General features: G+C 43.4%; 1 protein-coding gene across 1 annotated transcript in view; it reads left to right on the plus strand.

Moving 5' to 3' along the window:
* Positions 1-26,703, plus strand: part of MALRD1 (MAM and LDL receptor class A domain containing 1) — a 288,505-nt gene that overhangs the window by 253,064 nt on the left and 8,738 nt on the right. The window contains exons 37-38 of the mRNA XM_069959034.1: positions 25,173-25,255; positions 26,520-26,601. Of these exons, the coding sequence (XP_069815135.1) occupies positions 25,173-25,255; positions 26,520-26,601 (165 nt within the window). The remainder of the gene's footprint in view (positions 1-25,172; positions 25,256-26,519; positions 26,602-26,703) is intronic.

The following is a 26,703-nucleotide window of genomic DNA, read 5'->3' on the forward strand; positions in this document are numbered from 1 at the left end:
CACCATTCTCGGTAAATTCTCGACATGTGGCAGGATAAAAGCCCTCTAGGTTAGCAGTGATAACCTGCCCAGGCTAGTCTAGCTTTGATGCCCAGTCACTCCATTCTTATGTGGAGTCACTCCAAAACTGATCCAAACAAAACCAAACACTGGATTTTATGCTACGACCTGGAGTCATGCGTCTAATGTCTACATAAGGACACTCCAATCGGGAAAGGGCAGAGGTCTCTAACAACATGGCCACGCTGTGTACGTTTGGAGATTTTCCATATTGAGAGCTTGGTGTGTATTCAATATTGTGAATGGTGGAAATCTGACGTCACGAGACAAAAGACCATCCAGTGAATGTGCTTTTCCTAACTTTACTGCCGTCACTACGACATAACAGCTTGGTAATGAAAGACAGAGGAAACTTTTATGGGTTTTTGTTGGAAATTGCCAAAGACAAAACATTTAAATGCGATGTTTATACATCTGCAATGGTCTCAAAGGGCAGAATCTTTCTGCATATTCCAAAATAAATGGCTGCTTACCAGTAATAATCGATGAGTAGCCACTGCCTATAAACAGCAAAGGCCGTTATTATGTGGGCTGAATGCTCAGCCAGTCTATTAGCAGCCAGTGATATGACCGAGGCATGAGTCAATTTGTACCCCATACCTCATTTATGTCTCTAAGTCTTATTGAGTTGGCAATACAGATGTAAGAAGCCTCGATGTGAACAGAATAATGCTTCCTTCAATAGTTTATTTGGATTCAGATGTCTTATAGGCTTGGACTTTGGATGGCTTTCACGCATATTATTATATGAAATGTCAAACCTTCATTCGTTTTCCTGATTGACTGAGACAGTACCTTGTTCTGCAACAATGTAACCACAAAATAAGCTCTTCCACTGAAGGCTAAGGATTGTAATGCTAACAACCATTCATTACGATCCCACAGATGCGGTCTGTCTGCAGCCACCACAGTATTCTCGCTCAATCTGTGGCTTCTGATTTGCACTGAAACATCCAGCCTCAATATATTATCTGTCTGTTCCCGTCAGATTTTGGCAACAATGTCAAGAAAATCGGCGTCCGTCCAAGCCACAAGAGACATGTCAGCAAACAGTTTAACTTCCTTTTTTCTGTGTGGGTGACCAAAGTATGGAAAAAAAAGTTTTTTTTGTTAAAACCTCATGCATCTCTATAGACTTGACTCCTGCTCCATGTGATATGTAGACCTTTACGTGTTAAAGGGGTTATCCACCTAAGAACGAATAAATGAAATAAATAATTTGAGCCATCTCCTGTCTTTATAGCTGCTGCCATTCCTTGGTTACAAGTTTTTCTAAAAGCTGATCTACAACCAAGATAGAAAACTACATTTCCCATCATGCATCTCCCTGATTGGTCCATTTATGTACTCACCCCCTTAGCATTCTTTCCTGACCACTGCTGTCATTACTATTGCACAGTAAACACAGGACTGTTTTTTTCACTGATTTTGCGTCAGGTCACCCCAATATTTATTCCATACTAGATGTTGTAGCAGAGCTGACGTGCATGGTGTCTCTATGTGCTGCATAAAGGGGATCTGTTAACCGGGGGTGGGGTGTAGTGTGGGTTTAGATCACTGCTTGCTGACTGTGAATGAAAACATTCTAGTTCTATCCAGACTCTAAGAACAACTATAACACTTACAATACGCATAGCTGAGACACAAGGACAGGTACATATGCCTAAATTTACTGACAGCAAGCAGAGATAAAACTATAACGCTTCATATTACAGAAACCTAGGCTCAGGGGCACATGTAAGTCTATTAAAGCAGCACAGGTGCATGGAGATGATTAAGATGAATTCTCCTGGGGGTCGGGTTACCAAGTCAATAGACAGATAACCAAGCCCCCAAAGAGGAGATCACATGTCCTGTGACCACAAAGGGAGGGGGGAGAGGGAGCTGAGCATGGTCAGAGTGGACCCAGAGAAGATGGTTTTACATGTCCAGAGCAGATAAGAAAGAGAAAAAAACTGGAAAATGGTGCAAAATAGGTTATACATGTATATTAGACATAGGGTGGTATTAGGAAGAGGGGTTGTTTAGAAGATTGTTTTTGTTACCAAGATAACCCCTTTAAGTGCAAACATAGTGGGAAGACAATTCCTGTCCATATGAGTTAAATATTTAATTAATGAGGTTATTCTAACTTCTGGAATAATTTTTTGTAAGTCCTCGTTGCCAAAAAGATAATGTAAAGATGGACATAAACAAGTTTGGCTGACCATTAGCTTACCCAACATGGCCATAAATACAGTATGTCCGGTCAACTTGGGAAACTGAACATGTCAGGAAAAGTCAAAAACCCATGTAGCTACCATGTAACTGCAAACAAAATTGCTAATATTGTTAATATTGGTCACATGGGGTACAATCTGACCCATCTGATTAGTGGAAGACATTTAGGGTTGATTTCAGTTCTAGGTGTTGCCATACACATTAAGGTGCCCATAGACTAAAGTTGTCCAAAACTGCTGACTTGGTGGGTTTGGACAAATTTCTACAGTGTATGGCAACCCCCCAACTCCTGGTGACAGATGATGTTAGTGGAGGGAAGGGTCAGGCATGATGGATTTTTGTCTCCACAATCCACTTGTTCTGGAATGGATAAGCCAACACCAGATATGTTTGGCTGTGGCTTAAAGGGGTTATCCAGCGCTACAAAAACATGGCCACTTTCTTTCAGAGAAAGCACCACTCTTGTCTCTAGCTTGGGTAGGGTTTTGCTGCTCAGTTCCATTGAAGTGAATGGAGCTTAATTGCAAACCGCACCTGAACTGGAGACAAGAGTCGTGTTGTCTCTGAAAGAAAGTGGCCATGTTTTTGTAGCAGTGGATAACCCCTTTAACCATCCCCATAGAGGACATATGAACGTTGGGCTGTGCCATTTGAAATTTACTCATGAACTCATACATTGTTTTAGTCGACCAATCACAGACTGCTATTATGTATAAAGAAGTCAGCTGTGTTTGAATTTTTTGAGGAACGGTTGTTGTTAAAAAGATCATCGGTGAAAAAAAGATTTTCCGGGTAGGAATATTCCTGTTTCTAAGCCTGTTTCCGCAGGCTTTTTTTGGCTATAAATTTGTATTAAACAATCAGGTGTTTTTCAAACCATAATTCACCAAAGAAATGGCATATCAATTACTCACTGCCATAAAATGATTCTGAGTGTGCACTAATGGCTGTGTAAATGTTGAATTTAATAGAACACAATAAAAAAATTCCCAATTTTTAAGCACAAAAACAAAATAATTTTATAACGAAAAATGGGCAAAAATACATTGTGTGAACACCAGGCCGCCGTACATAAAAGCTCAATCCTTTATGTATTGTTATGTATAGTAACCTAGTAACAGGGTTTTACAATTCATAGTGGACACATAGCAGAAGCCAAAATAATATATTGGTTCCTGGAATGAATCTTAAAACAAGAATGAAGGGTGAGAGGTGGCGTTCCTAGAATTTTTATGTTCTCAAAAATAGTATTTGATAAAAATCTTCCCTCCGAGCACATTCCTGACTGTCTGTGAATATTGCTGAGTTATGTTTCGTAGCCGGAGGCTCAATCACCATGACAAGACAATAAAGGTGCAGAAATAAATTTGGGTAAAACCATCTCTTCTTATTGCTGATCTTGTAGCTGATGAAATTCCTGTTTGAAGCATAGTGAGACGACACCTGTGTGATCAGCACGTGATCAGGGCAGCCCCCCCCCCCAGGTCACATGATCCATTCCTAATGACAACCTCTGGAGCCCCAATTACTCCAACCGTGTCCTGCTCTAGATTAAACACCATATGGCACCATGTCTGTGTAGTATACTCTGCACCCTATGGTTAGAGATGATCGAACAGTGGAAAATCTTAGGTTCTTTAGAACTCGAACCTTGTTGAACCTTCCACATTTGATTCCCGATGCCTTCCTGGTCCATGGGGAAGGAGGAGACAGCCCGGGTACTACATGGAATTCTGGGATACAGCCTATTAACTAGGCGGAATCCCAGAATTCCAGGTGGTATCCGGGCTATCTCCTCCTTCCCCACGGACCAGGAAGGCATCGGGAATCAAATGCGGAAGGTTCAACAAGGTTCGAGTTCTAAAGAACCTAAGATTTTTCGCTGTTCGATCATCTCTACCTATGGTTTCTTGGCTACAGTGAGTCCATGTTTTTAAGACACCATTGAGTCCAGGTTTGCAGGTGTTGAGTGGCGTGCTATGAAAAATGAGCGCTGTTAGTTTACTAAAGGTTGCTCAGTGGGAATGATTATAAATGGGTTTTATATATAATTATCCCGTCTCTTTCTCTATACAATTCCTATTTTCCTGCAGTCATTAATCCTTCCTCCTGGCAGCACAAGGCTCAGTAGCCTGATGTGAATATTAGCATATCTGTACAAATCCGTGAGCAGGTGGGGGGATGCAGGAGACCAGGGCAGCTCCTATGCTTATACAGCCGGCCTTAATTCTTGCCAGAACTGAAACTATTCATTCAGAAAAATTGGCTAAGTAATGTTTTTCTCCGAAAATATTGTAGACTTGCTATATAAGCCCTACTCCAAATATAAGCCCTAGTTACAGTCAGCTGACCAGATCCCTGACACTGGGTGGCTAAGCATCAGCCAATCAGGGCCAGACTTGTTATGCTCCGCCCCCACCTGCTCAAAACAAGCTGCAGGGGAGGCAGGAGGGGTAAGAAGATGCACAGTAGGGGGCATTGAATATGGCGGGACAGAGGGTACATAGGCCAACTACAGGGGGGGGGGGGTATAAAGTATGAGGACTCAATTGATATAGAAAGAAGTATGTTGAGGGCATTCACCATTAAAAATCAAAAATTCTTTATTTTATCTTCATTAAAATATCCACACTGTGTGCAGCAGTGAATGGGGGTGCGTCCATAGAAGCACAATCCCACGTGCGAAACAGCTTTAACGCTTGAACCAGGGCTCTGGCGTTCCCGCTCACTGCTGCACACAGCGTGGATATTTTAATGAAGATGAAATAAAGAATTTTTTATTTTTAACGGTAAGTGACCTCAACATACTTCTATCAATTGAGACTAAGCTTTTGTCTCTTAGAGTGAGCACCTCCGTATATATTTTCTCAATCCCTACTGCTACCATGGCCCAGTCAATAGAGATCTGGTAGTGCCAAACCGCTGTATCTGAGTGGGTCAAAGTATGAGGACTACCTGCAGAGGGCGGATGTATACAGTATGGAGAAACAACTACAGAGGGGGGAGGGAGCAGGGGCGGATTAACTATACCATAGGCCCCGGGCTGTTCACCAAACTGGGCCCCCCCAACCCACTAACTATGGCAGCACTAGCCTGGTGTTCATATTTCAGGATAGATAATGTCATGATGCCATGATTTTGTGCAAAATTGCAGTAAAAAAGCAGTGTTTTTTGGGTTTTTTTGCAAATCATGGCAGAACTGTAGCCAGGAGACAATACATCACTGAAAGTATACTTTTTTGTTGGGCCCTGGGCCCCCCATAAGCTCAGGGCCCTGGGCTACCGCCCAAAAAGGACCTATTATAATCTGCTACTGGGAGGGAGGTATACAGTATGGGGACTACCTGCAGAGGGGGGATGTATACAGTATGGGGACCACCTAAAGAGGAGGAGGGTATACAGTATGCAGACTGCCTGCAGAGGGGGAAAGTATACAGTATGGGTGCCTTACTGCAGAGGGGAAGATATACAGTATGGGGACTACCAGCAGAGGGGGATGTATAGAGTATGGGGAAGAACTACAGAGGAGGGAGGGAGATATACAGTATGGAGGCCTAACTACAGGGATACTTACAGTATAGGAGCCCAACAACAATGGGACATACAGTATGATGGCTGACTACCATATAGAGTGGGGCTACAGTGTAGGGACATACTGTATTTCTCCGAAAATAAAACCTACCCAAAAAATATACCCTAGTCAATTTTTCTGAGAAAAATTATATATATATATCAGAGTAACACAGTATTTCAAGACCAGGATGGGGCGTTTTGGTGCCCTGGGCAGATAAGACGAGTGTCCCCCTCCCCTTCACAAAACACACACAAATTTCCACCACAACATAAATATAAAGGACATTTTAATATGTGATAATAACATTTACCTCTAAATTATAGCCGTACAGCTACTAAACAATACCACTATGCAAGGAACAAATATTATCACCATACATATTACCATCATACTGTTACTGATCAAATCCAGTATTCTGTGACCACCATTACCAATAATACTAGTATATAAGAGGCACATGATCCAGCCATACCATGACTACTACAAAGTGACTGGATAAAGCCTGTTACTGGACAAAATCCAGTATATCATGACCAAAGTTACCAATAATAGCAGTATAAAAGGAACAAATAATACTGCCACAGTAAAAAAAAAACATAGCAACAAGGTGTCTGGTTATTATCTCCATACTAAGAAAACAAAACACCTTATATACAGAGTAGTATTGCGCCACACGTTGACCATATAGTGGTAGATACACAGGCTCTGGAGACCACATAAGAGATTACATCCAGTGACTCACAGGGGGTGTCTTTCTGACTGTAGACATTCCTTTCTTCATTCCTTTTCCTTTCTTCTCCATCCAGCCCAGACCACCATGATGACTTTTCCAATCCAAGATTTGTTTCCAGACAAGCATTTTTCTGATATCATCTTCACCTTTTCCAAACCCAAAGTTCCCCAAATTGGTAGGTAGAGCCCCATAAAGCTATGTACCCCAGTAGGTAAATAGGAGTTCTCCCAGTAGGTAGTCAAGTTCCTCTGTGGTGCACTTCTGTGAGGCTCGACCGGTCACTTGCAGTAGTGGTTGGTGGGGATATAGCTCAGCCAAGTGTTATGTTGTCGTAACGCCAGTGCTGGTTGGGCACACAGGTATGATGGCACACCTGCTTTTATTTTAGGGAGGCTGGCTATACCCTTTCCCCTGTGGTTGGTGACCTGCCGGGCTGTGAGGGGGTCCCTTTGGCACTTATCACGGTGGTCTAGAGTGGAGCTGTGACCCACCCGGACTATCGGTACCACCACCCACAGAAAGGGGAGATGACCCAAGGAAGATGCAATTACTGTGTAGGTGCTTAAGAAATAATCACATTACCATAACCATAAATAAACTCTCTTTTACTGTAGAGATACTTGATACAGAGATATACAATGAACTTCTGACTTGACAATATACTTACTTAGACTCGACTGACAAGACTTATGCTGAGAGCTTGAGAGGTAGTATAGCAGTACTGGCTTGGTTGCGTGGAGAAGTAGAGTAAGTTCAGAGAAGTAGAGAGGAGGATGTCGAGAGAGTCCCAACCCAATGTAGTACTGTGCTCTGCCGGAACTTTAGAAATAGAATAAGTAGACTTGAGAGTAGAGAGAATACTTGTGCCCGTGTTTTGACTTCCTTATCTTTACACCACCTATTGCCCACCAGTGTCGGGCAACAAGAGTCCCAGAGAGTGACACAAGCCCCAGACCTTGTTACCTGGGTTGAGCAGAGTGGTCCGAATTTTCGGCATACACTCGCGCTGTGAGATAAAATACGTAGCAACTTCTTCTAGCAACTTTGCTCTATCTGGATCAGTTCCTTTTTCTTCAGGATGCCGTCCTGCACTTTTAAACTCGTTCACGGCGTGGGCTTGGATGATCCCTGACTTGTCCTCCCTGAGAGTGTCTAACACTGCATAGTGTGTAGGTGTTGCTTTCAATAAGCGAGTGTCCTTGTCTCCCATGTGTGTCACTACCACACCTCACACTACACTGGAATTTGGCTCTAGCAGGGGACCTGGCATAAGCTAGGGCCCAACGTGGCTATGGGGTGGACTGTTCTGGCTTGCGTCCTCCTTGTACAGGAACCAGACTAATGGTACTTTTACACGGAGCGATAATTCGCCCGATCGCACGATTAACGATTTTGAATGAATGATTTTTTTTTTTATAACGATCAGTGTTTAGACGGAACAATACATCGTATGGAAAATTCGCTATGCGATCGTTTTGCGATCGTTTAAGCCTATCTCACACATAGGTAAAATCGCTGAAAGACTGTTTACACTGAACGATCTGCGAATTTTTTGCGAACGATCAACGATGATTTGAGAACATGTTGAAAGATCAAAATGAACGATTTTTTTGCTCGTCGTTTGATCGTTCGCTGCGTTTACACGTACGATTATCGTTCGAATTCGACCGTTATCGTGCAAAAACGAACGATCAATCGTTCCGTGTAAAAGGACCATTAGGGTCCTATTCCACTGGACGATTATCGTTTGCATAATCGTTAACGATTAACGATCTCAAATGACCGCTATTGCAAAAGACCTGAAAACGTTCACTCATTTCCATGGAACGATAATCGTTACTTATGATCGTAATTGCGATCTTTTTTTCTTCGCTATTTATTCGCTATTGCGTTCGTATCTATTGCGAACGACCGAACGATGTCTTATTCAATGCGAATGATTTGCGAACGAGCAACGATAAAAATAGGTCCAGGTCTTATAAAGCGATCAACGATTTCTCATTCGGTCGTTAATCGTTAACTGCATTTCAACCGAACGATTATCGTTTAGATTCGAACGATTTAACAATAATCTGAACGATAATCGTCCGGTGGAATAGGGCCCTAAGACTAAGTGTGACTACACTTTCTCTCCCCATGTGACTACCTTCTATAGGGTATGTAAAACCTGCTGTGAGTGGGTGAGAAGAGAGTGCAGAGAAAGAAGGAGAAAAGGGTTAGGTAGAGAAGAGGAAAGAGCTCTTATCGGTGCACAAGTCATATACAACAATAACCCTTTGAGTACTAAAGCTGTGCAATACTTAAGAATACAGTATCTATACTAGCGACATTTAGTGGCAAAACTTAGGTACGACTACATCACCACTTTTACTTAGAGTACAGGCTTTTGCGAAGGGTGTATACACTAGCAACATTCGTGGTGGGACACCACACCTCCTCAGAAGCTGGATAGATGCCACCAGTAGCCTGTCGCCCCCCCATTAGGCAGATAGATGCCCCCAGTAGATAGATAGGGGTGCCCCCTAGAAAGTAGTTTCCCCATATAGGTAGCCAGGTACCCTATAAATACATAGGTGCTGCCAGTAGGTAGTTGCCTATTGCTAGACCACTTTTCGAGCTCATTGAAGACCTCATTGAGTTATTTCCAGCATTCCTAGTGCATATATGTTCACATGTATTTTAATCTGCCCCCCCCCCCCCACCACCACCGGCAATAAATCCAGAGACTTGAAATGCGGCAGCTGTAAGAAGGTCTTCATTATGAATCCATTTTTTTACTTCTACTTTTCTGGAAATGTGTCAAGTCTTCGCAATATGCAGGCAAAGCGTTCGTCCAACATTTCTCATCTCTCCCAGCCATCCCTTTGTCTTCACTCCTAGATGTTGTAGAAAACTCATAAATAACTGAAAGTTTATTGGCAGAACCAAGAATTAAATACAAGTTTTACTAAAAAAATAAATTACATAGCCGTGATGTAGATTGTAGCTTCACCAGTGCCCCTGACTTCGACAATATACGTTGCAGACAGAGCTAAGCTTGATGATTTAGTGTTGTCTCCTGTGGGGAAAGATGCATTTTTGATTGTCTGGGAACGACACAATGATTTATAACGTTCTACAAGCTGTATTATAATACACAGAGCCAGCGAAGAGGCAGGACGTACACTAGAGAGTCAAGGGTTAAGGTAGATGTATCTGGAACATGTTAATAATAAGTTTACTGTATTGTCGGGGAGGTTTGGTAATATGCCAACATGGAGAATGCATCGCTCCTCTATCGGTCTGAGAAACACTTTCGGCAATTACTTGACTAATGCAAATGGCGGGAGTTGCGAATATAAGTCTTTTACGTTGTTTGGACTATGTGACAGTAATGCTTTGGCAAAACCAAGTCTTAAGCTGGCAAGACACATAGTTGTTGGCCGAAAGCTTGTTTTGCCAATCTCTTCCAAACTTACCATACACAACCATGCCTGGTTGAGGATTCCTATGTTCTCAATTGAAAAAAGAGAGAAATGAGATTACAAGGGTCTGACCTCTGAGCCCCCCAAGGATCTCTAGACCGGTATCCTGACTCCTTTGTTTTGAATGAAGCCACAGGTCGGTGCCACCCCATTTGTTTTTCACAGAGCCACCGGAGATAGCCAAGTGCTGTACTCAGCTATCAACGGGGGCTCCATAAAGAATGAATAGCGTGGCAGGTCACGTGCCGACTTACGACCCACATACTCTTACTTGTCCCCTACACATAAGATAGCTGTCTGCTCAGCCAATAGATATTCCTCCTGATCCCCCTATGACCAAGCATACGTGGTGTCATCAATAGGAAAAGAGGAGAAAACCAGACTCCTCAGATGATGGTTTAATTCTTTGAGAACCAAAGGGTTAGGCAATTGAAATCCAACATAGTCAATTCTTCTCCATCTGCTGTCAAGGAAAGTCAAGAGACTCTTAGGGCAAATTGGGCGGAATTCCCCCTCAGAGTCTAAGGGCCCTATTACACGGGACGAATATATCATTCGAATTTAAACGATAATCGTTCTTCGTAATTGCCGGCAATGATCGAAAAATCGTTCTTATGTCGTTGATCGTTGATTTAGATCTGAACCTAAAATTATCGTTAATCGTTTGCTGTAATTCCACATTCGTTCGCTCAAGTTCCGCATTTTTTCACTACTCGTTCAGTGTAATTGCACATTGTTCATTGTTTTGCCGGGATCAGAAGGAGTAAATGATCATAGTAACAATCGCAATAAGGATCGTAGTAACGATCGTATCTAACGACGATCGTTCTGTGTAATATGGTGAATGATTTCAGGTTTACGATAAACAATCTCGTTTGTGATCGTTTATCGTTAGTTGTTAATCGTTAAAAATCGCTCCGTGTAATAGGACCCTAACAGTGTGTCTATGGAGGGCTTTGAGCGGAGAGTGGAGGCACACGAGCCTTCCCATAGACACACTCTTTGACACTGAGGCAGGCGGGATTCCGCCATGGAATTCCATCGAATTTGCTCAGTGTGAACAGGCCCTTATACACCTTAGATTGCCCGCCAGTCCCAGCGGCTTTGGCCTACATTTATCTACTGAGTATGGCTAACTTTTGTTCTGAGCTATGGCTGTATCCATGTCTGACATGACTCCCTAGGGTGGCATCCAACTTCTGCAGCCGTGGAGAGTTAAATGCCAAACTATTTGGGTTTGGTGGTCTGTGAGCACCGTCCGAGAAGGGGCTGGGGCTGATTGATTTATTCATTTAAACCTCAGCTTATTCTATGCTTAGGAGTCCAGTGGGTGGTCCTAATCACTGATTGACAGTCATCTTTTCCTAAGCCCAAAATGGTCATTGATTTTAAATGAATAAATTACTAGTTCTACTAAATATCAATGAGCTCAGCTCCTCCTGCCCTATAACATATCGGGCTACGCGTTCAACGTGACAGGTTCCCTTTAATATGAATGCTATAAACAATTGTGTTTGGCAGATCTTTATTAACAACGTTACATTGACATTAATAGGAGACCGGCAGTCTACATAATGATTCATTGCCTAAAACCATCTGCAATTACATCAAGTAATTAGTCTGTACCGGCCGATAGGGCCAAAGTGCTGTGTCAGCAAAAACACGGCCACATTTAGTCTCGCCTCATCTGAACCGTTTATCAACATTCAGTACACGATGGCAGCGGCAAGCGACTATTGTATATGTAAGGTGATTATACCCACCTCCTCTCACATGGACTCATCCAGATACTGCTGCCAATCAGTATTTACCATTGACCAAGGACAAAAGTGATGGTAATGAGCGAGCATTAACTGGGTGATCAACACAAGACAGCTCATCTGCATGCATATAAAGTATAATATAATCTTCATTATTAGCAATTACATATTTCAGCAATCCATAAACTGAACATTAAATCACGGTTCAATGCTGATTTTTTTTATTTTTTTTTGCAAGTGTCTATTAAATAATAATGTATGATGATGACTTACACATGTTATGTACTGACGTACGCTAACATGGTTTCCATATGTTGTCATTCAGCCCATTCTTTTGCAAAATGTGTAAAATAACTGTGTGAAAAGAATCGGTAATTAGAACAAGGTCCTTTAAATGAGAGAATGTAATGCTAAGGATTGAACGTGCTCACTTGATGCCCAAGGCAGGGGGTTCAGGAGTGCAGCCGTTCTCATTCCTGAAGGTTAGCATGAGAGATATTGGATGGACTCTCAATTTTTTTGTATAATTTTAAAAATGGTTTATAGCTAATCCTGCTCTCTGTGGTAACGGTCACACTGAGCTCCTGGTTTTTGAGTGGCCCCAATGACTTTTGAGCCATAGGAGATATAAACGTCCGGTGCCATTTGGGGTCCTGGTACTATTTTTTGCATTGATCATCTGACTATACTGGCAGAGGTGACTATGCTTTGACCATACCTACAAAGGTGTCTATGGCCTCACTATACCCACAGAGGTGCCTATGGCCTGACTATACCCACAGAGGTGCCTATGGCCTGACTATACCAAACAGGTGCATATGACCCAACTGTCACCTACAGAGGTGCCTTTAGCCTGACTATACCCACAGAGTTGCCTACGACCTGACTGTACCTGCAGAGGTTCCTTTAGCCTGAATGTACCTACAGAGGTGTCTATAGTCTGACTATACCTGCAGAGGTGCCTATGACCTGACTATACTAACATAGGTGGCTATGACCTGACTATACCCACATAGGTGCCTATGACCTGACTATACTAACATAGGTGGCTATGACCTGACTATACCCACAGAGGTGCCTATGACCTGACTATACTAACATAGGTGGCTATGACCTGACTATACCCACAGAGGTGCCTATGACCTGACTGTACCTACAGAGGTGCCTTTAGCCTGACTCTACCCACAAAGGTGCCTGTAGCCTGACTATACCTACAGAAGTGCCTATAGCCTGACTATACCTACAGAAGTGCCTATAGCCTGACTATACCTACAGAAGTGCCTATAGCCTGACTATATACACAAAGGTACCTATGAACTTACTATACCTACACAGGTGCCTATGACCTGACTGTGCCTATAGAGGAATCTAGTTGCCCATTCTTTCTTCTTCCTCCATCTGTGATGAGTTCTCAAAGGCAGGACCTGCCAGCACAGCCAATCACAGGCCCATATGGGACAGCTCTGTGTCAGTGATTGGCTGAGCTGGCAGGTCGTGTTCTCGAGCGCTCATCTCAGATGCAGGAGGAAGAGAGAATGGGCGACCATATACTGCTGAATGAGGGTTGGGGGGGGGGGGCAACAGTAGATCATAGTTATGTACAGTAAGGTTTTTTTTGTTTTGTTTTTTTCCTATTTTGTAAGGCACCCAACATAATATACATTTTAGGGGCTGGAATATCATTTTAAAATTCAGAAAGTGTCGCTGTAATCCCAAACTTGGGACTATTATCAGACTATTATCGGACTCACCTTATTTCTCTGTATGAAAACCGTTTAGTCTTTGTATTCCGTCCTTAGATGCAGTTAGAGTTTAATTTTAGCTATTTATGGAAAAGTGATGATCTGCATTGATCTTCTTAGTTGGGCTGATAAATAATTCCCGTGGAAGTGTTCACAATGCTCTTTTCTGTTATTTGATTTACTCCCCATTACACTAATGGAACAAAAATGGAAAAAGAAAAAAGAGACAAATTATGAAAAAAAAACAAAAAAAAACAACACTTAACACAGCAGCATATTTTTCTTTACTTGTCTTTTTTTTGTTTTTGTTTAATGCAGGCACATAATAGCCTATTTTTCTTTATTTTGACTTGTTATATAATTATATAACTAAAAGATCTACCAAAGTCGTGATACAATCTATGCTTGTGTATTGTACTTGTATCATTATAGAATGAAGTGTATATACAGCAATAGATAAAAAGCATTGAGAGAGAGAAAGCGGCCATAACAGGTTAGGGAACCATCTGGTCCCAAGTGTTGGCCAGGGAGGTGTGACTGGTGGGAAAGGTGCCTCTGGTTGTGAGTGCCAGGGAGAGGGCCAACAAGCTGTTCTGTCTTTAGCCAACAATGCCATCCACATTATACTAAAAGAAGACTGACAGGAATGTTCTATTCTACCTTATTACTGGACCACCTCTTAAAGCAACTCTGTACCCACACTCTGACCCACCCAAACCACTTGTACCTTTGGATAGCTGCTTTTGATCCAAGATCTGTCGTGGGGTCCGTTCGGCAGGTGATGCAGTTATTGTTCTAAAAAACAACTTTTAAACTTGCAGCCCCGGGCCCAACGTCCGGGGCTTAGAATGTCTATGCATTAGGCTGGCACAACCTCTCTGTCCCTCCTCCCCTCCCTCCTCATCATTAGTAATGCTCTAGGCAGGTATTTTCCTATTCATTTCGGCACATGGGCTGGATCGTTAAGGCACCTGTGCAATGTTCAGACAAAAGAAAATGTTCCAGTGGCATTCCTAATGATGAAGAGGGTGGGGAGGAGGGACGGAGGGGGTGGTGCAAGGTTAGGGCATAGATACTCTAAGCCCCGGCTGTTGGGCACGGGGCTGCAAGTTTAAAAGTTGTTTTTTTAGGACAAAAACTGCATCACCTGCACCATCGATCAATAGATAGGAGATAGATAGATAGATAGATAGATAGATAGATAGATAGAGGATAGATAGATATTGGATGGCTAGATGATGCCAGTGGGTAAGACCTTTGACTTGGGTCCACAGCTATATTAGCTGTAAAGTTAGCTGTAAAGTTCAAACGTGAATATATTCCATAAAAGTTTGCAACGTTTCAACCACCTCTTGCGGTCTTTTTCAAGTATGATAGATAGAATGATAGATAGATATAAGATTGATAGATTGAGGAATATTGCACTTGCCTTGGGCATTGCTATTGGCCCACCAGAGACTGGGATCATTAAATGTCCATATAGTATATTCAATGTATATATCTTCATACTTAGCTTTATCTCTAGGTGTGGTCCTTGGTTTAGGTAAAAGGTGTAGTACATTCTTTTCACTATACTGTAGATTGTTGTGCAGGTATCTTGTTCTTTATATAGTGGATTTCCCTCTTTCATATACGACTCTGAGCTCGGCTCATTCTGTCCTCATCTCTTTGCTCTTTCTGATATGTACATGGCATTTGCTGCAGCCAGGATGCCATTGTACTATGCCTGGTATATTTTCTACCTTTCCATCATTCCTTATGCATTGAGACTTAGATGGCAGCTTTCTTCTATTTACAGTAATTCTCCAGCATTTAGACAGTATCAGAAAAGACCTGAGCACAGGTCTTTTCTGGGCTTCAGTTCCTTACACAATAATGGGGTTCTCTGCTTTCCAAAATTCCTTGTCCCAGACTTCTGGCACAGGAAGCGTCTGTAACACATATTGCCTTTGCCGGACATGAGAACAGTGTCATGGCCGCGGCGACCTCTCCATGCAGCTGCCGGGGTCCATGTGCAGGGACCCGGCGCTGCTACTAGTTCGGCCCCAGGGGGCGCCTTACATCGCCCCACTCCTGATCCTTCTACGTCCTGCCCCATTCTTCTTCCACCATCCTCCTGGGACTCCCTTGGCTGCGATTACATGCCCCTAAGCTGGACTGGAGAACCGGGAAGATTCTTAGTTGGGGTCAGGACTGTTCCAACCAGTGTCTGAGGTCACCTCAGCCCAAGTACTCTATGTTGTCACCCAACCCCGCCAAGCCTCTATCCGGCCTACCGGCGGAATACCAAGACTTGCCTGATGCCTTCTCTGCCACGGAGGCGGACTCTCTACCACCTCATCGGGCGTACGATTATCCCATAGACCTCCTTCCTGGAACTTCTCCTCCACAAGGTCGGGTGTACCCTCTCTCAGTGCCCGAGACTGAGGCCATGTCCTCTTACATCCGGGAGAACTTACAGAAGGGTTTCATCCGCAAATCCACATCCCCTCGCCACATAGGGATGGACTTCATCACTGATTTGCCTCCATCTGCAGGCAAGAAAGAGGAGGAGGCCAAAGGGGGGGGTACTGTCACGGCCGCGGCTGCGTCCCGTGCTCCGGACCGCCGCCGCGACCTCTCCATGCAGCTGCCGGGGTCCATGTGCAGGGACCCGGCGCTGCTACTAGTTCGGCCCCAGGGGGCGCCTTACCTCGCCCCGCTCCTGTCACCCGATGTGCCGGCCGGCGCGTGCGTCCCCGCCTCCTAGGGTGCGCACGCTCCGGCTGTCTCAGATTTAAAGGGGTAGTGCGCTCCTAATTGGCTTGAATGTTAATCACTCCCCTATAAGTTCCAGCCCTGCCCCCTTCCAGGTGTTGGAGCCTCTACATGCTTTCCATAGCGTTTGGCCCAGCTCCCTGTTGTTCCTGATTCCTGTCCGCTACCTGGTCCCTAGTCCTCGTTCCTGGTTCCTGCTCCTCTGTTACACTATTGCTCCTGTGTTCAGCCTGTCACCTGCGGTTACGCCTACAGACCTCTGCCAGCACCATCTCCTGCCTACTGCTCCTGCCACGCCTCGCCTGCCGTCACTAGCAACCAAGCCAGGGGTAGCGACCTGGGGGTCGCCTGCCGCAGCAAGTCCATCCCGCCTTGCGGCGGGCTCTGGTGAAAACCAGCGGCCCCTTAGACTCCGCTCCCTGGTGAGGTTAGTGCCATCGCTAGTGACGGTCCAGTGGATCCACTACTCCAGGCGTTACAAACCGGGTATAGAAGTGTCAGGAGGCCTGCAGTGACGGGGGAGTGTGTGAGAGGTGATCCATTAACTAAAGAGGGACTACACTGGGGGCCATTTACTGAAGGGGGGGACTACACTGGGGGCCAAATACTGATAGGGGAACTAAACTAGGGGTCATATATTGATGGGGGAACTATACTGGAGGCCATATACTGACTGGGGGCCATCTACTAAAGGAAGACTATATTGGGGGCCGAATACAGATGGAGGGACTACACTGGTGGCCATATACTGATGGAGGAACTACACTGGGGCTATATTTTGGCAGGGGGACTAGTCTGGGGGCCACATTTTGAGTGGGAGAAGTACACTGGGGACCATGGACTAAAGGGGGGGCTACACAGGGGGTTAAAAAGGCTAAAGGGTAGTAGATGGCCCCCTAAGGGGAGGTAGCTGTCTACCTCTAAAGGGGTCAGTGGATGGGGGCAGTAGTGGATTATAATAGGGGCGTTTCGGGCGGCAGCCCGGGCCCCTGAGCTCCTGGGGGGCCCATGACCACCCAAAAAGAATTTTGCACAAATCAGGGCATCATGACATTATCTATCCTGTACTATAAACACCACGCTAGTGTTGCCATAGTTACAGTGGGATGAGGGGGCCCAGGCTTGGTGAACAGCCCGGGGCCTATGGTAAAGTTATTCCGCCCCTGGATGGGGGGAAACTGATATTTGTACAGTGGATGTTGATTTTACTTTCGCCACATGATTTGCTCCAGAAAGAGGCTCTGTGGCCCGAGGGGCCCAAGAAAACCTGGAGCCGGCCCTGGAAAGCAGCTATGGTTTTTCTAAACCTGGATAATGCCTTTATGGACTGGAGTACGGAGTAGGATTAAGGAGTGATATTGTGATATTCTATTTCACACTCTGGGATAAGTTAACACGTTAGTGATTAAGCTAAATCGCGCTACATCAGAAAATGAGTATATATTATAAAGAGCTGGGCTGGCACCGCAAACAATAACGACAAGGAGTGCTAGTTATCCCAGCCTAAACAATGTATACAAACAACAACAAAAATGGCTGAAAAAAGTAAGCTGCACCTCCTGATAGTAAGAAAATATATCTATGAAATCTTTATTAATACATCAATGCAAAGGGACAAACATTTAAAATCATTTAAAAATACACACATACCAATTCACCGGTTCCAATACAACACGGCAAAAACTGACCTAACATAGACTGATGTACGGAGCAGCAACAAAAATCATACAAGAATGACAAACATATTACAAAAAAGAGATGTGTATAATCACAAATGATAAATCCTAAAGACCACCAAAAATGCAGGAAAAAATGATTTGAGGCACAAGGCCAAAGATCACCCAAAGAAACATCAATTGCAAAATAATGAGACAAGTATTAAGCGGCTGCTGCCACTCCAAGTTAGGTCAGACCAGAGAACCCCACGCGTTCTGTCACCAGGACTTTCTCAAGGGTGAAGCTCTAGTCCCTCTTAGCACATATTTATATCAAAAGATAATTAATAATAAAGAACAAGTGTGTGGCGTTTGAATCGACTACTCACACATGAGAAGAGGATCCCAGGACGCGTAACCCGCGCCGGCGTGGCTCCGTCGCCATTACTATCTGATCACATGTCTAATCATGTGAGCGCTGCAAAGTCACATGGTAGTGACGTAGGTTGTAGTTCTATACGCATGCGCCAGAGGTTAACACTTGCGATGCCGAAGGCATCGCTGTGTCAATAGTGGCCACTATATGAAAAGATAGGATTAGATTTGTCAGCGCAGGTGATATGGTATATAGATATTAGGTAAAGGATGCAAGTAATAAAATAATATACAAAAATTCAAAGCGTAATGGTGACACTAAACATGGGTCCACACCGGCGTGGAAAAACCAATGATCAAATCGATATTGGTACGGGCCATATAAGCAAATATTCAAAGCCCTAACCACAGGGTAAGGTTAGGTGTAAGACAGTCCAAGATCAATTCATTTGTATATAGAGATCATGGAAAAACAACAAGCTTTGCTTGGTCCAAGGCAGACTTTTATGAACTTTTAAGAAAGTTGTTGCTGCTGTTTGCTGCTGAAGAGGATGTGGTTCTGTGTGAACGTGTCCAAGGTCAATCAGGGGATCCTAAGTGGCTTTCCAGAAGTTTAGGCAGAAAAAGGAGGTCATATGTTAATATCGACAACCAACTGATCCTAGAATTGATGACAAGAAACCATCAGGTTGATATCTAGAAATAGTGACAAAATACATCCTGTCTGCTCTAAATAAAACACCCACCAAGGTGGCCCCTCCCCCCTCCCCCCCCGGGGAGCCCCCCCCAAAGCCCCCCACCCCCACCCCCCCAGAAGGAGGAAAAAAGGGGGGGGAAAGGACAACCCCCCTCCACTCACACACCCACACACAGCATCCCCCCCCCACCACCACCCCGAGCCCCCCCACCCCCCACACAAAAACAACTGTCCTAGACTGGTGCAAAAAACCTCAAGATACAAAATAGAAGGCAATAAGGTGAAGGCAGGGTGAGAGCATAAAATATATAAGTGAAACTGATGAATTATGCATGAAAGTAATCTGTGTTGAGATTGGCTAATAAATGTGCTCATGTGACCCCTTCTAACCTAGGTATATCCATGTTGAAAAGAGTGGTTATATGAATTACATAAAGTGTAGCAAAAAGTGAACAAAATGCATATTTAACAAACAATAGTGATATACAGGAATCAAAAAGGGGGGGGGGCGGAACTCAGGGGAGAAGAAAGGAGGAGGGAACACGGGAGGGAGGGAAAGGGAAGGGGGGAAGGGAGGCGGGACCCAGGGACGGGGGGCGGGGAGACAAAGAAAGAGGGGCCAGGGCCAGGCGAGAGGTGGACAAGGTCACAAATGAAAGAAGAAGAAAAGGAACAGCCACATATAATCAAAGATGACAAAATAGAAAAGAGTCCCGAGTGAAAAAGGGGAAGAGGGGACAGCCACATGTTATTATGAATGGTAGGATAGAAAAACAAAAAGACCACCTACCATTAGGTTTGGTAGAAACCGGTGAAAAGTAATTCTTCATTAAGTCCGTGGGGGGTTTTCGTGTTGAGCTCGAAGATCCAGCGTGATTCCTTACGTAAGAGTAAAGGGGTTAAATTCCCACCCCTGATGTTGCCCTGGACCTTCTCGACTCCCACCACTCTCAGGTCACCACACTTACCTTGATGGTATTTCTGAAAGTGGGCTGCCACCGAAGTTAACGTCTTCCCCAAGCCCAAGTCTCGATTTGCAAGGGAAATTGTAGAAATATGTTTTTGGACTCGTTTCCTAAGTTCCTGTGTCGTTTGTCCGACGTACAATTTATGACACGGACAGGAAAGTACGTAGATGGTATTTTTAGTCTTGCAGTTGATATATTGACGGATCGGAAACCGTTTTCCGTTAGATGGATTGACAAATACTTTTTTTTTGTTGTTGTTTGTATACATCAGAAAATGAGATCTGAACAGATCCGAACCATCAGTGATCGACTTTGACCTTCAGCAAAAAGTAATTCATTCTTCTACAGCACCACCTCAGGAGGAAGGGGGCATTACACAGTTTGCATTTAAATGACTTAACAATCTTTGGAAATGCTGGTTCCTCTACAGCATGGGTCTCCAAACTGCGGCCCTTCAGCTGTTGCTAAACTACATTTCCCATCATGCCTGGACAGCCAAATCCAAAGCTTTAGCTGTCCAGGCATGATGGGAGTTGTAGTTTTGCAACAGCTGGAGGGACGCGGTTTGGAGACCCATGCTCTGCAGTCATTCTTCGTAGCTTCTCTCAGATTTGGCTGATGTATGACTTTACAGTCAAACTCTCTGTTAACCCAAGGTCAGAATGGGGTTCATAGTGCTTGAAATAGCCATAATAGTAGTATCATTGTCCTTGTTCCTCATTGCAAAACCCATGAAGATCACAGATCTTGGGAACAAAACCAATTTGAGATGGACGCCTTCTCTCCAGAAGCTTTATATGCCAAGTCTACCTTGCCTTACCTATTGCCAGCTCCTCTCTCTTTCTCTCTCTGCCAAACAGTTACCACCTTCGATTTGATGTACAGTGGATCTGGCATTGTATCTTGACTCCGATAATGGAAAGAAACCTGGATGAATACATATCAGTTATCAATTATCGCAAAGCACATGGGCAAAACTCGACAAAACGTAGAATGCCCAGCGGTGCCCATTACCGTAAACATCACCAAACTTTTCCATCTCATTCCCTCTATATTTGCTGTGATTTAGCATCGCTTCCTACAACAAGTCTTCTATTTGACCTTAACAAGTGTTGTTCATTGAATTATCTCTTTTGACATGAGCCTACCTATTGGCCTCCCGGCACCGGTCTAATGACTTATCCATCATCATCCTGTCACTAGAATAGAAATAAACGCATGGCGCATCCACTGGCAAATTCATTTAGTATTGCATCTGGGATCTGCAGCATGGAGAGTCAGCACATCTCCTGCCCGGTCATTTGAACAAGATCGTGGGATGAAAATGCTGAAAAGCGAGTCCATAGGGAGTGTAACTGAGTAACTATGAGGCCTAATGGTAAAGCTGTAGTCATTCTATCTTCATTGAAAAGTTTTAAAGTGAATCTCTGCCTTTTATCATTACATTGTTTTTAGGTCTTGGGCTCTGTGATGATTCATGTCCTATTATATGCAGGATATTAATGCGGTCTGTGCCAGTAATGTGCTTGGCCGCGCTCCCTCTTCAACCTGCAAAGTCCTGTAACCTGCTCAGCCCTATGGCTACACTACCCAGGCCCAATACTCCAAGGGGCCGATGATTTTCCAGGTCAAGTGTTATCAATATGAAAGTCAACGGCTTCCCAGTCAACCAACTGCACAACCTTGCCATAGGCCACCATCACATGCCTTGGCCTCTAGTCTACTGTCTTCCCAGCAGAGGACAAGCTCCTCTAATCTCACAGCCAACCTGTGCTCCCCCAGTGCACAAACCCACCCTGACCCTCAGTTTTCTGTTATTCTTCATTGCAGCAAATTTTACAGTCCAACTCAACTCGATTCATGGACTTTGCATCCATTGCATTGCCCCGCTACAAAGAATTTGTCTCTCAAGCAGCAGACACATATTATCAGACACACAGGGTCTCCAGGCCTGGGATGCTAATGCTTTTTGTAAAGGCCGACCATACAGTTATCATGTGTGTCTTAATGTTGGCGATAACACCTGGTAACTGGTAGCCATTTAGAGCATTGAAGTAGAGATCACACCTCATGGCAGTCAAATACCTTAGTGGAAGTAAGTGAAAAAAAAAAACAGGACCAGGCCTTAAAGCAATTGTTCACCCAAAAAAAAAAAAAAAAATCTTTCATATCAACAGGTGCCAGAGATTTCTAATTTACTTCTATTAAAAAATCTCAAGTCTTTAAAGACCAGAGCCCACTTTTAAAATCTGACCTGTCTCACTTATAATGTTATAGCTCTGTGATGCTTATCCTAGCAATTCTAGAGATTCGCCCCGGATTAGCTGTAAATTTTAGCAGATATCGGTACAATTTTCTTTAAGAAAAAAAATGCCCGCATTTCGTGAAAAAATGACAAAGTTATCATGTGATAATTTTATTGCCAGCGTTGTTACGCACACGGTGATACCAAATATGTGTACTTTTTTTTTTTACATTTATTATTTCTATTAGGTGATATGGGGATTATGGGGGAGATTTATCAAACATGGTAAATTGAAACTGGCTCAGTTGCCCCTAGCAACCAATCAGATTCCTCCTTTCATTCCTCACAGACTCTTTGGAAAATGAAAGGTGGAATCTGATTGGTTGCTAGGGGCAACTGATCCACTTATACCATGTTTGATATATCTCCCCCTGTGTGTCTATTTCACTTTTATTTATATTCTCTTAGTGTTTTGTTTTGTTTTTTAATTCTTTTTACATTTTTACTTTATTTTACTATTCCCTTGGGGACTTCACTATCTGATTTCCTGGTGATAGGCATAAAATACTGCAGTGCTGATCTGCACTGCATTGTATTGTGTCTGTCATAGACATAACTGATCAGGCTCTGCCTTAGAGCTGATCAGCCACCGTAGCGATGACAGTGGAATCATCAGGGTGGCCTCCAGTTGTCAAAGCTACCATTAGCTCTGTACCATCGCACAGCCCTGATGGTGGACAGAGAGAGAATTTTTCCTGTGTTCTTCCCTATAGATTCGCACTGATCGCAGCATCTATAAGGTTAACTGCTCTGATCTGAGTATGTCTTGGATCCCGGGAGCTGTGGGGGGGCCTTGCTATCACTTACAGCTATGCCCCACCACGGATGGCACAGACATTGGCTTATGTGACCGTTTTATGCGTGGATATAACTGTACATCCATGAGTGGGAACGCACCGCAAAAATGGACATTCAGTTACGACCTTGGTTATTTAGGGGTTAATAAAGGTTTAAAAAAATAACTAAAAATATAATATATATATATATATATATATATATATATATATATATATATACAGTATATATCACAAATATAAAAAATAAAAAATAAACTCTTTGAAAAGTTTAAAAAACTTTCTCATCTTAGTTTTATTCTGAGCTACTGAAAGATCACGTCATTTACCCCGCACGCTGCCATACATATAAAATACCCAGCGCCGGAATAGCTTTTTTTATTGGTCATGCTTCCCAAAAAATATAATGAAATATAAACTACTAAATAAATTGTAAGGAACCAAAATAACAGTTTTTGCCCCAAATCACTGTGCCTGGAAGGGGTCAAACAACCTGGTTTTGGTTCTGGTGGTTTGTATGTCATTGGGACAGAGGCAGGTCACTTCTATATCACTTGGACACAGCGCAATTGTTAAAAAAAAATAAAAATCTATATCTAGAGTAATAAACAACACTATGCAGATCATGATTTACTGCCTAAGCCTGGTGTGTGTATAAGTCTGCAGACAGCGGTATATAGAGAGGTATGAGCCAGCTCTGCTATATGACAGGATTCCTGCAGTCCCACAGTATATATCTGATAGTATAGATAACACTGAGTAATAGCTGTCATATAAAATATATTACATGAGAAGCTCCTAAATCATAGGGAAAACTCTCAGAACTGCTGTCTGACTATAAATACAGTTTTCTCAGAATATTAGAAAGTCCACTAAACGACTGTATATACATGCTATAACAAAGTATTGGGGGGTGGGCCAGCTCAGCTACTAAGTCAGTTTGATTTAAGGGCATGTTCACACTACGGAATCCGCGCAGAGACTTCAAGCGGATTCCGATGCACGGCCTCCGCTTGAAATTCCGCCCGTTCTATAGAATAAATGATATTCGCCAGCGAATTCTACCATCGGCAAAAGAACTGACATGTTAATTCTTTGGGTGGATGGCGGAATTCGCCTGTGAATATCATAAGGGACAGAAATAACAATGCAAGTTGGGGGCTAGAGGACCTGGTAGTATGGGTATGGAACCAGTGTTACAATACCTTCTTCACATACCTGCAATTACATGTAGTGTAGATGGAAAATTCTAAGGAAAAGCACTGCTAAGGCAGAACCTCACCTAACAGGAGTCTTCACCACATCAGGACCTGAGAGGAAGACCCAACCCATCCACAACTTCATCTCAAATGAAGCCCCACCCCATTCATGACTTCAATTCATATGAAGCCCACCCCATTCTTAACATCATCTCATATAAAGCCCGCCCCATTCATGACTTTATCTCATAAGAAGCTCCGCCCCAATCATGACTTCATCCCATAGGAAGCCCTATTCATGACTTCATCTCATAAGACGCCCCGCCCCAATCATGACTTCATCTCATATAAAGCCCGCCCTATTCATGACTTCATTTCATAAGAAGCCCTGTCCCAATCATGACTTCATCTAATAGGAAGCCCAATTCATGACTTCATCTCATAAGAAGCCCTGTCCCAACCGTGACTTCATCTCGTAGAAAGCCATGTCCCAATCATGACTTCATGACTTCAGCCCCATTCCAAACACAACTTCACCCGAGATGCTCTGCCCCAGTTAGGACTACACCTGAGAGGAAGCCCAGTCTCAGAAAGAAATTTTCCTAAAACTGGAACTCCATGAACAATTATGTATGTAATCCCATTCAGATAGCATTTAGGAGGCTAGTCACTTGTGCCCATTAGCTGTCTCCCACAGAAAACAAAAAAAAAAACATGATGTCCGAAATATCCAAGATAGTGCATTACCTACTTACTGTATATACTCCATATTTGTGTCCTGTAACACCTATGTATGACTTCTCAAATTTATTGTTGCTGTATTTACGCATCATATAATTTTTTAAACCTCTTGATCTGTTCACTTTTAGATGCAAAGCACAATGGCATGGAACAAGATGTCATATCAGTTCTCCGGGAATATCTCCCCATGCACCAGAAGCTGATTCCACTGGTAAGAACATGCGCAGTACAATACACCGGCTTTATTTCAGTTACATTACCCATCTTTAGCTAATATTATTGGTTTTGTCTGCTGCAAACATATTAGATAAGAGCCCAAAGTGCTACTTCCTTTCCATTGATGGAAATTTGGCAAAAAGCTATATTGGCCCTCAGATCTCACAATATCTAAGGCAGTACCTGCACAGGTCAAGCAGTGATGGTCTATTCTTTGAATAAGCCATAAGTATGTTTTCTTGGGAATGTATGTATGTATGTATGTATGTAAATATGACTATGGGAATAGACTACTCATTATTATAGACCTAGAGATAGGCAGGAAAAGGGAGCACAGAAAAAAAAAATTGTTTGTATAACTAGGTGACTCCCTCCAGTAGGTGTCACTAGAGATGCAGCTTCCTATCTCCCATCCCTAGGAGAATAATGTGCACAACAGTTTTTCCCCAAGAAGCATTGCCTGAACTGTAATACACCCTACACCACCTCGTAGTCTCCACAAGGAGAATTGGTACTCACCATGACTGGGTGGCCAAAGACAACTTCCTATAGGCTCCAAAATGGAAGACGTTGGTTGTAATTCTCTATCTTAGAGCATCTCTGTATATTGGCCTTTTAGCTAAGATCAAGTGTAGTATCTGTTCTTCGGGAGCAGACAGCCACACAGAGGGAATAAGGGTTGAGCTGATGGTTGGCATGGATAGTCGGCTGGTGCAAGATTCCATGACCCTCTGGATCTGTGCCGGGGGTTAAAAGTCCAGGTACCAGAAGTGCCCTGGGTGCTGGAACTGAAACAGAAGGGAATTTCGGAAGTGAAAGCAATTAGCACGGTACATGTGTGGCAATCTGTGTTCCTTGCCTCCCTGAAACCCTGGGGCACCTTTGGGAGATAGCCATCCTATGAAAGTTTTGCTAATTGGTGAACACTTCGGCTGATGCTCAGGTGGGAACCACAGGCACTATTGGTCCTCTCTAATCTTTGGCAGAAGAGGACATTTTCCCCAAACACTTGCAGATACTCCCCGGCCCACCCCAGAGGGGGAGCGAATGTGGTTGATTGGGGGTCTATCTCTTTTTAGAGTGGACTTGTGATAGACTGCATCCTTGTTGCACTTTTTTGTGTGGCACATCTGCACCGTTTTGTGCACTTCGGTGTGAGTGTGCTCCTTGGACTCTCAATAAATAATAAAAAAAAAATCTCTGTAAATTTCTCAGTACATAACTTGCTAACTCGCGGTATCTTGCTTCTTTCCATACAGGTCTATGGATTGGTATTGGCGTTGGATTGACTTTTCTAGTGACTGAAGTTTTTATTGTTTTCTTTTGTTACTTCTTTAAAAGGTAAGATGACTCTCTTTACTTTAGTCATAGTCGTGACATTGGCAAACAACTTTTAACACTTGCTAGAAATGAAACCAGAAAATAATTATGGCATGCTCCATG

The sequence above is a fragment of the Dendropsophus ebraccatus genome, chromosome 2 (genome assembly GCF_027789765.1).
Source record: "Dendropsophus ebraccatus isolate aDenEbr1 chromosome 2, aDenEbr1.pat, whole genome shotgun sequence".
Taxonomy (NCBI): Eukaryota; Metazoa; Chordata; class Amphibia; order Anura; family Hylidae; genus Dendropsophus; species Dendropsophus ebraccatus.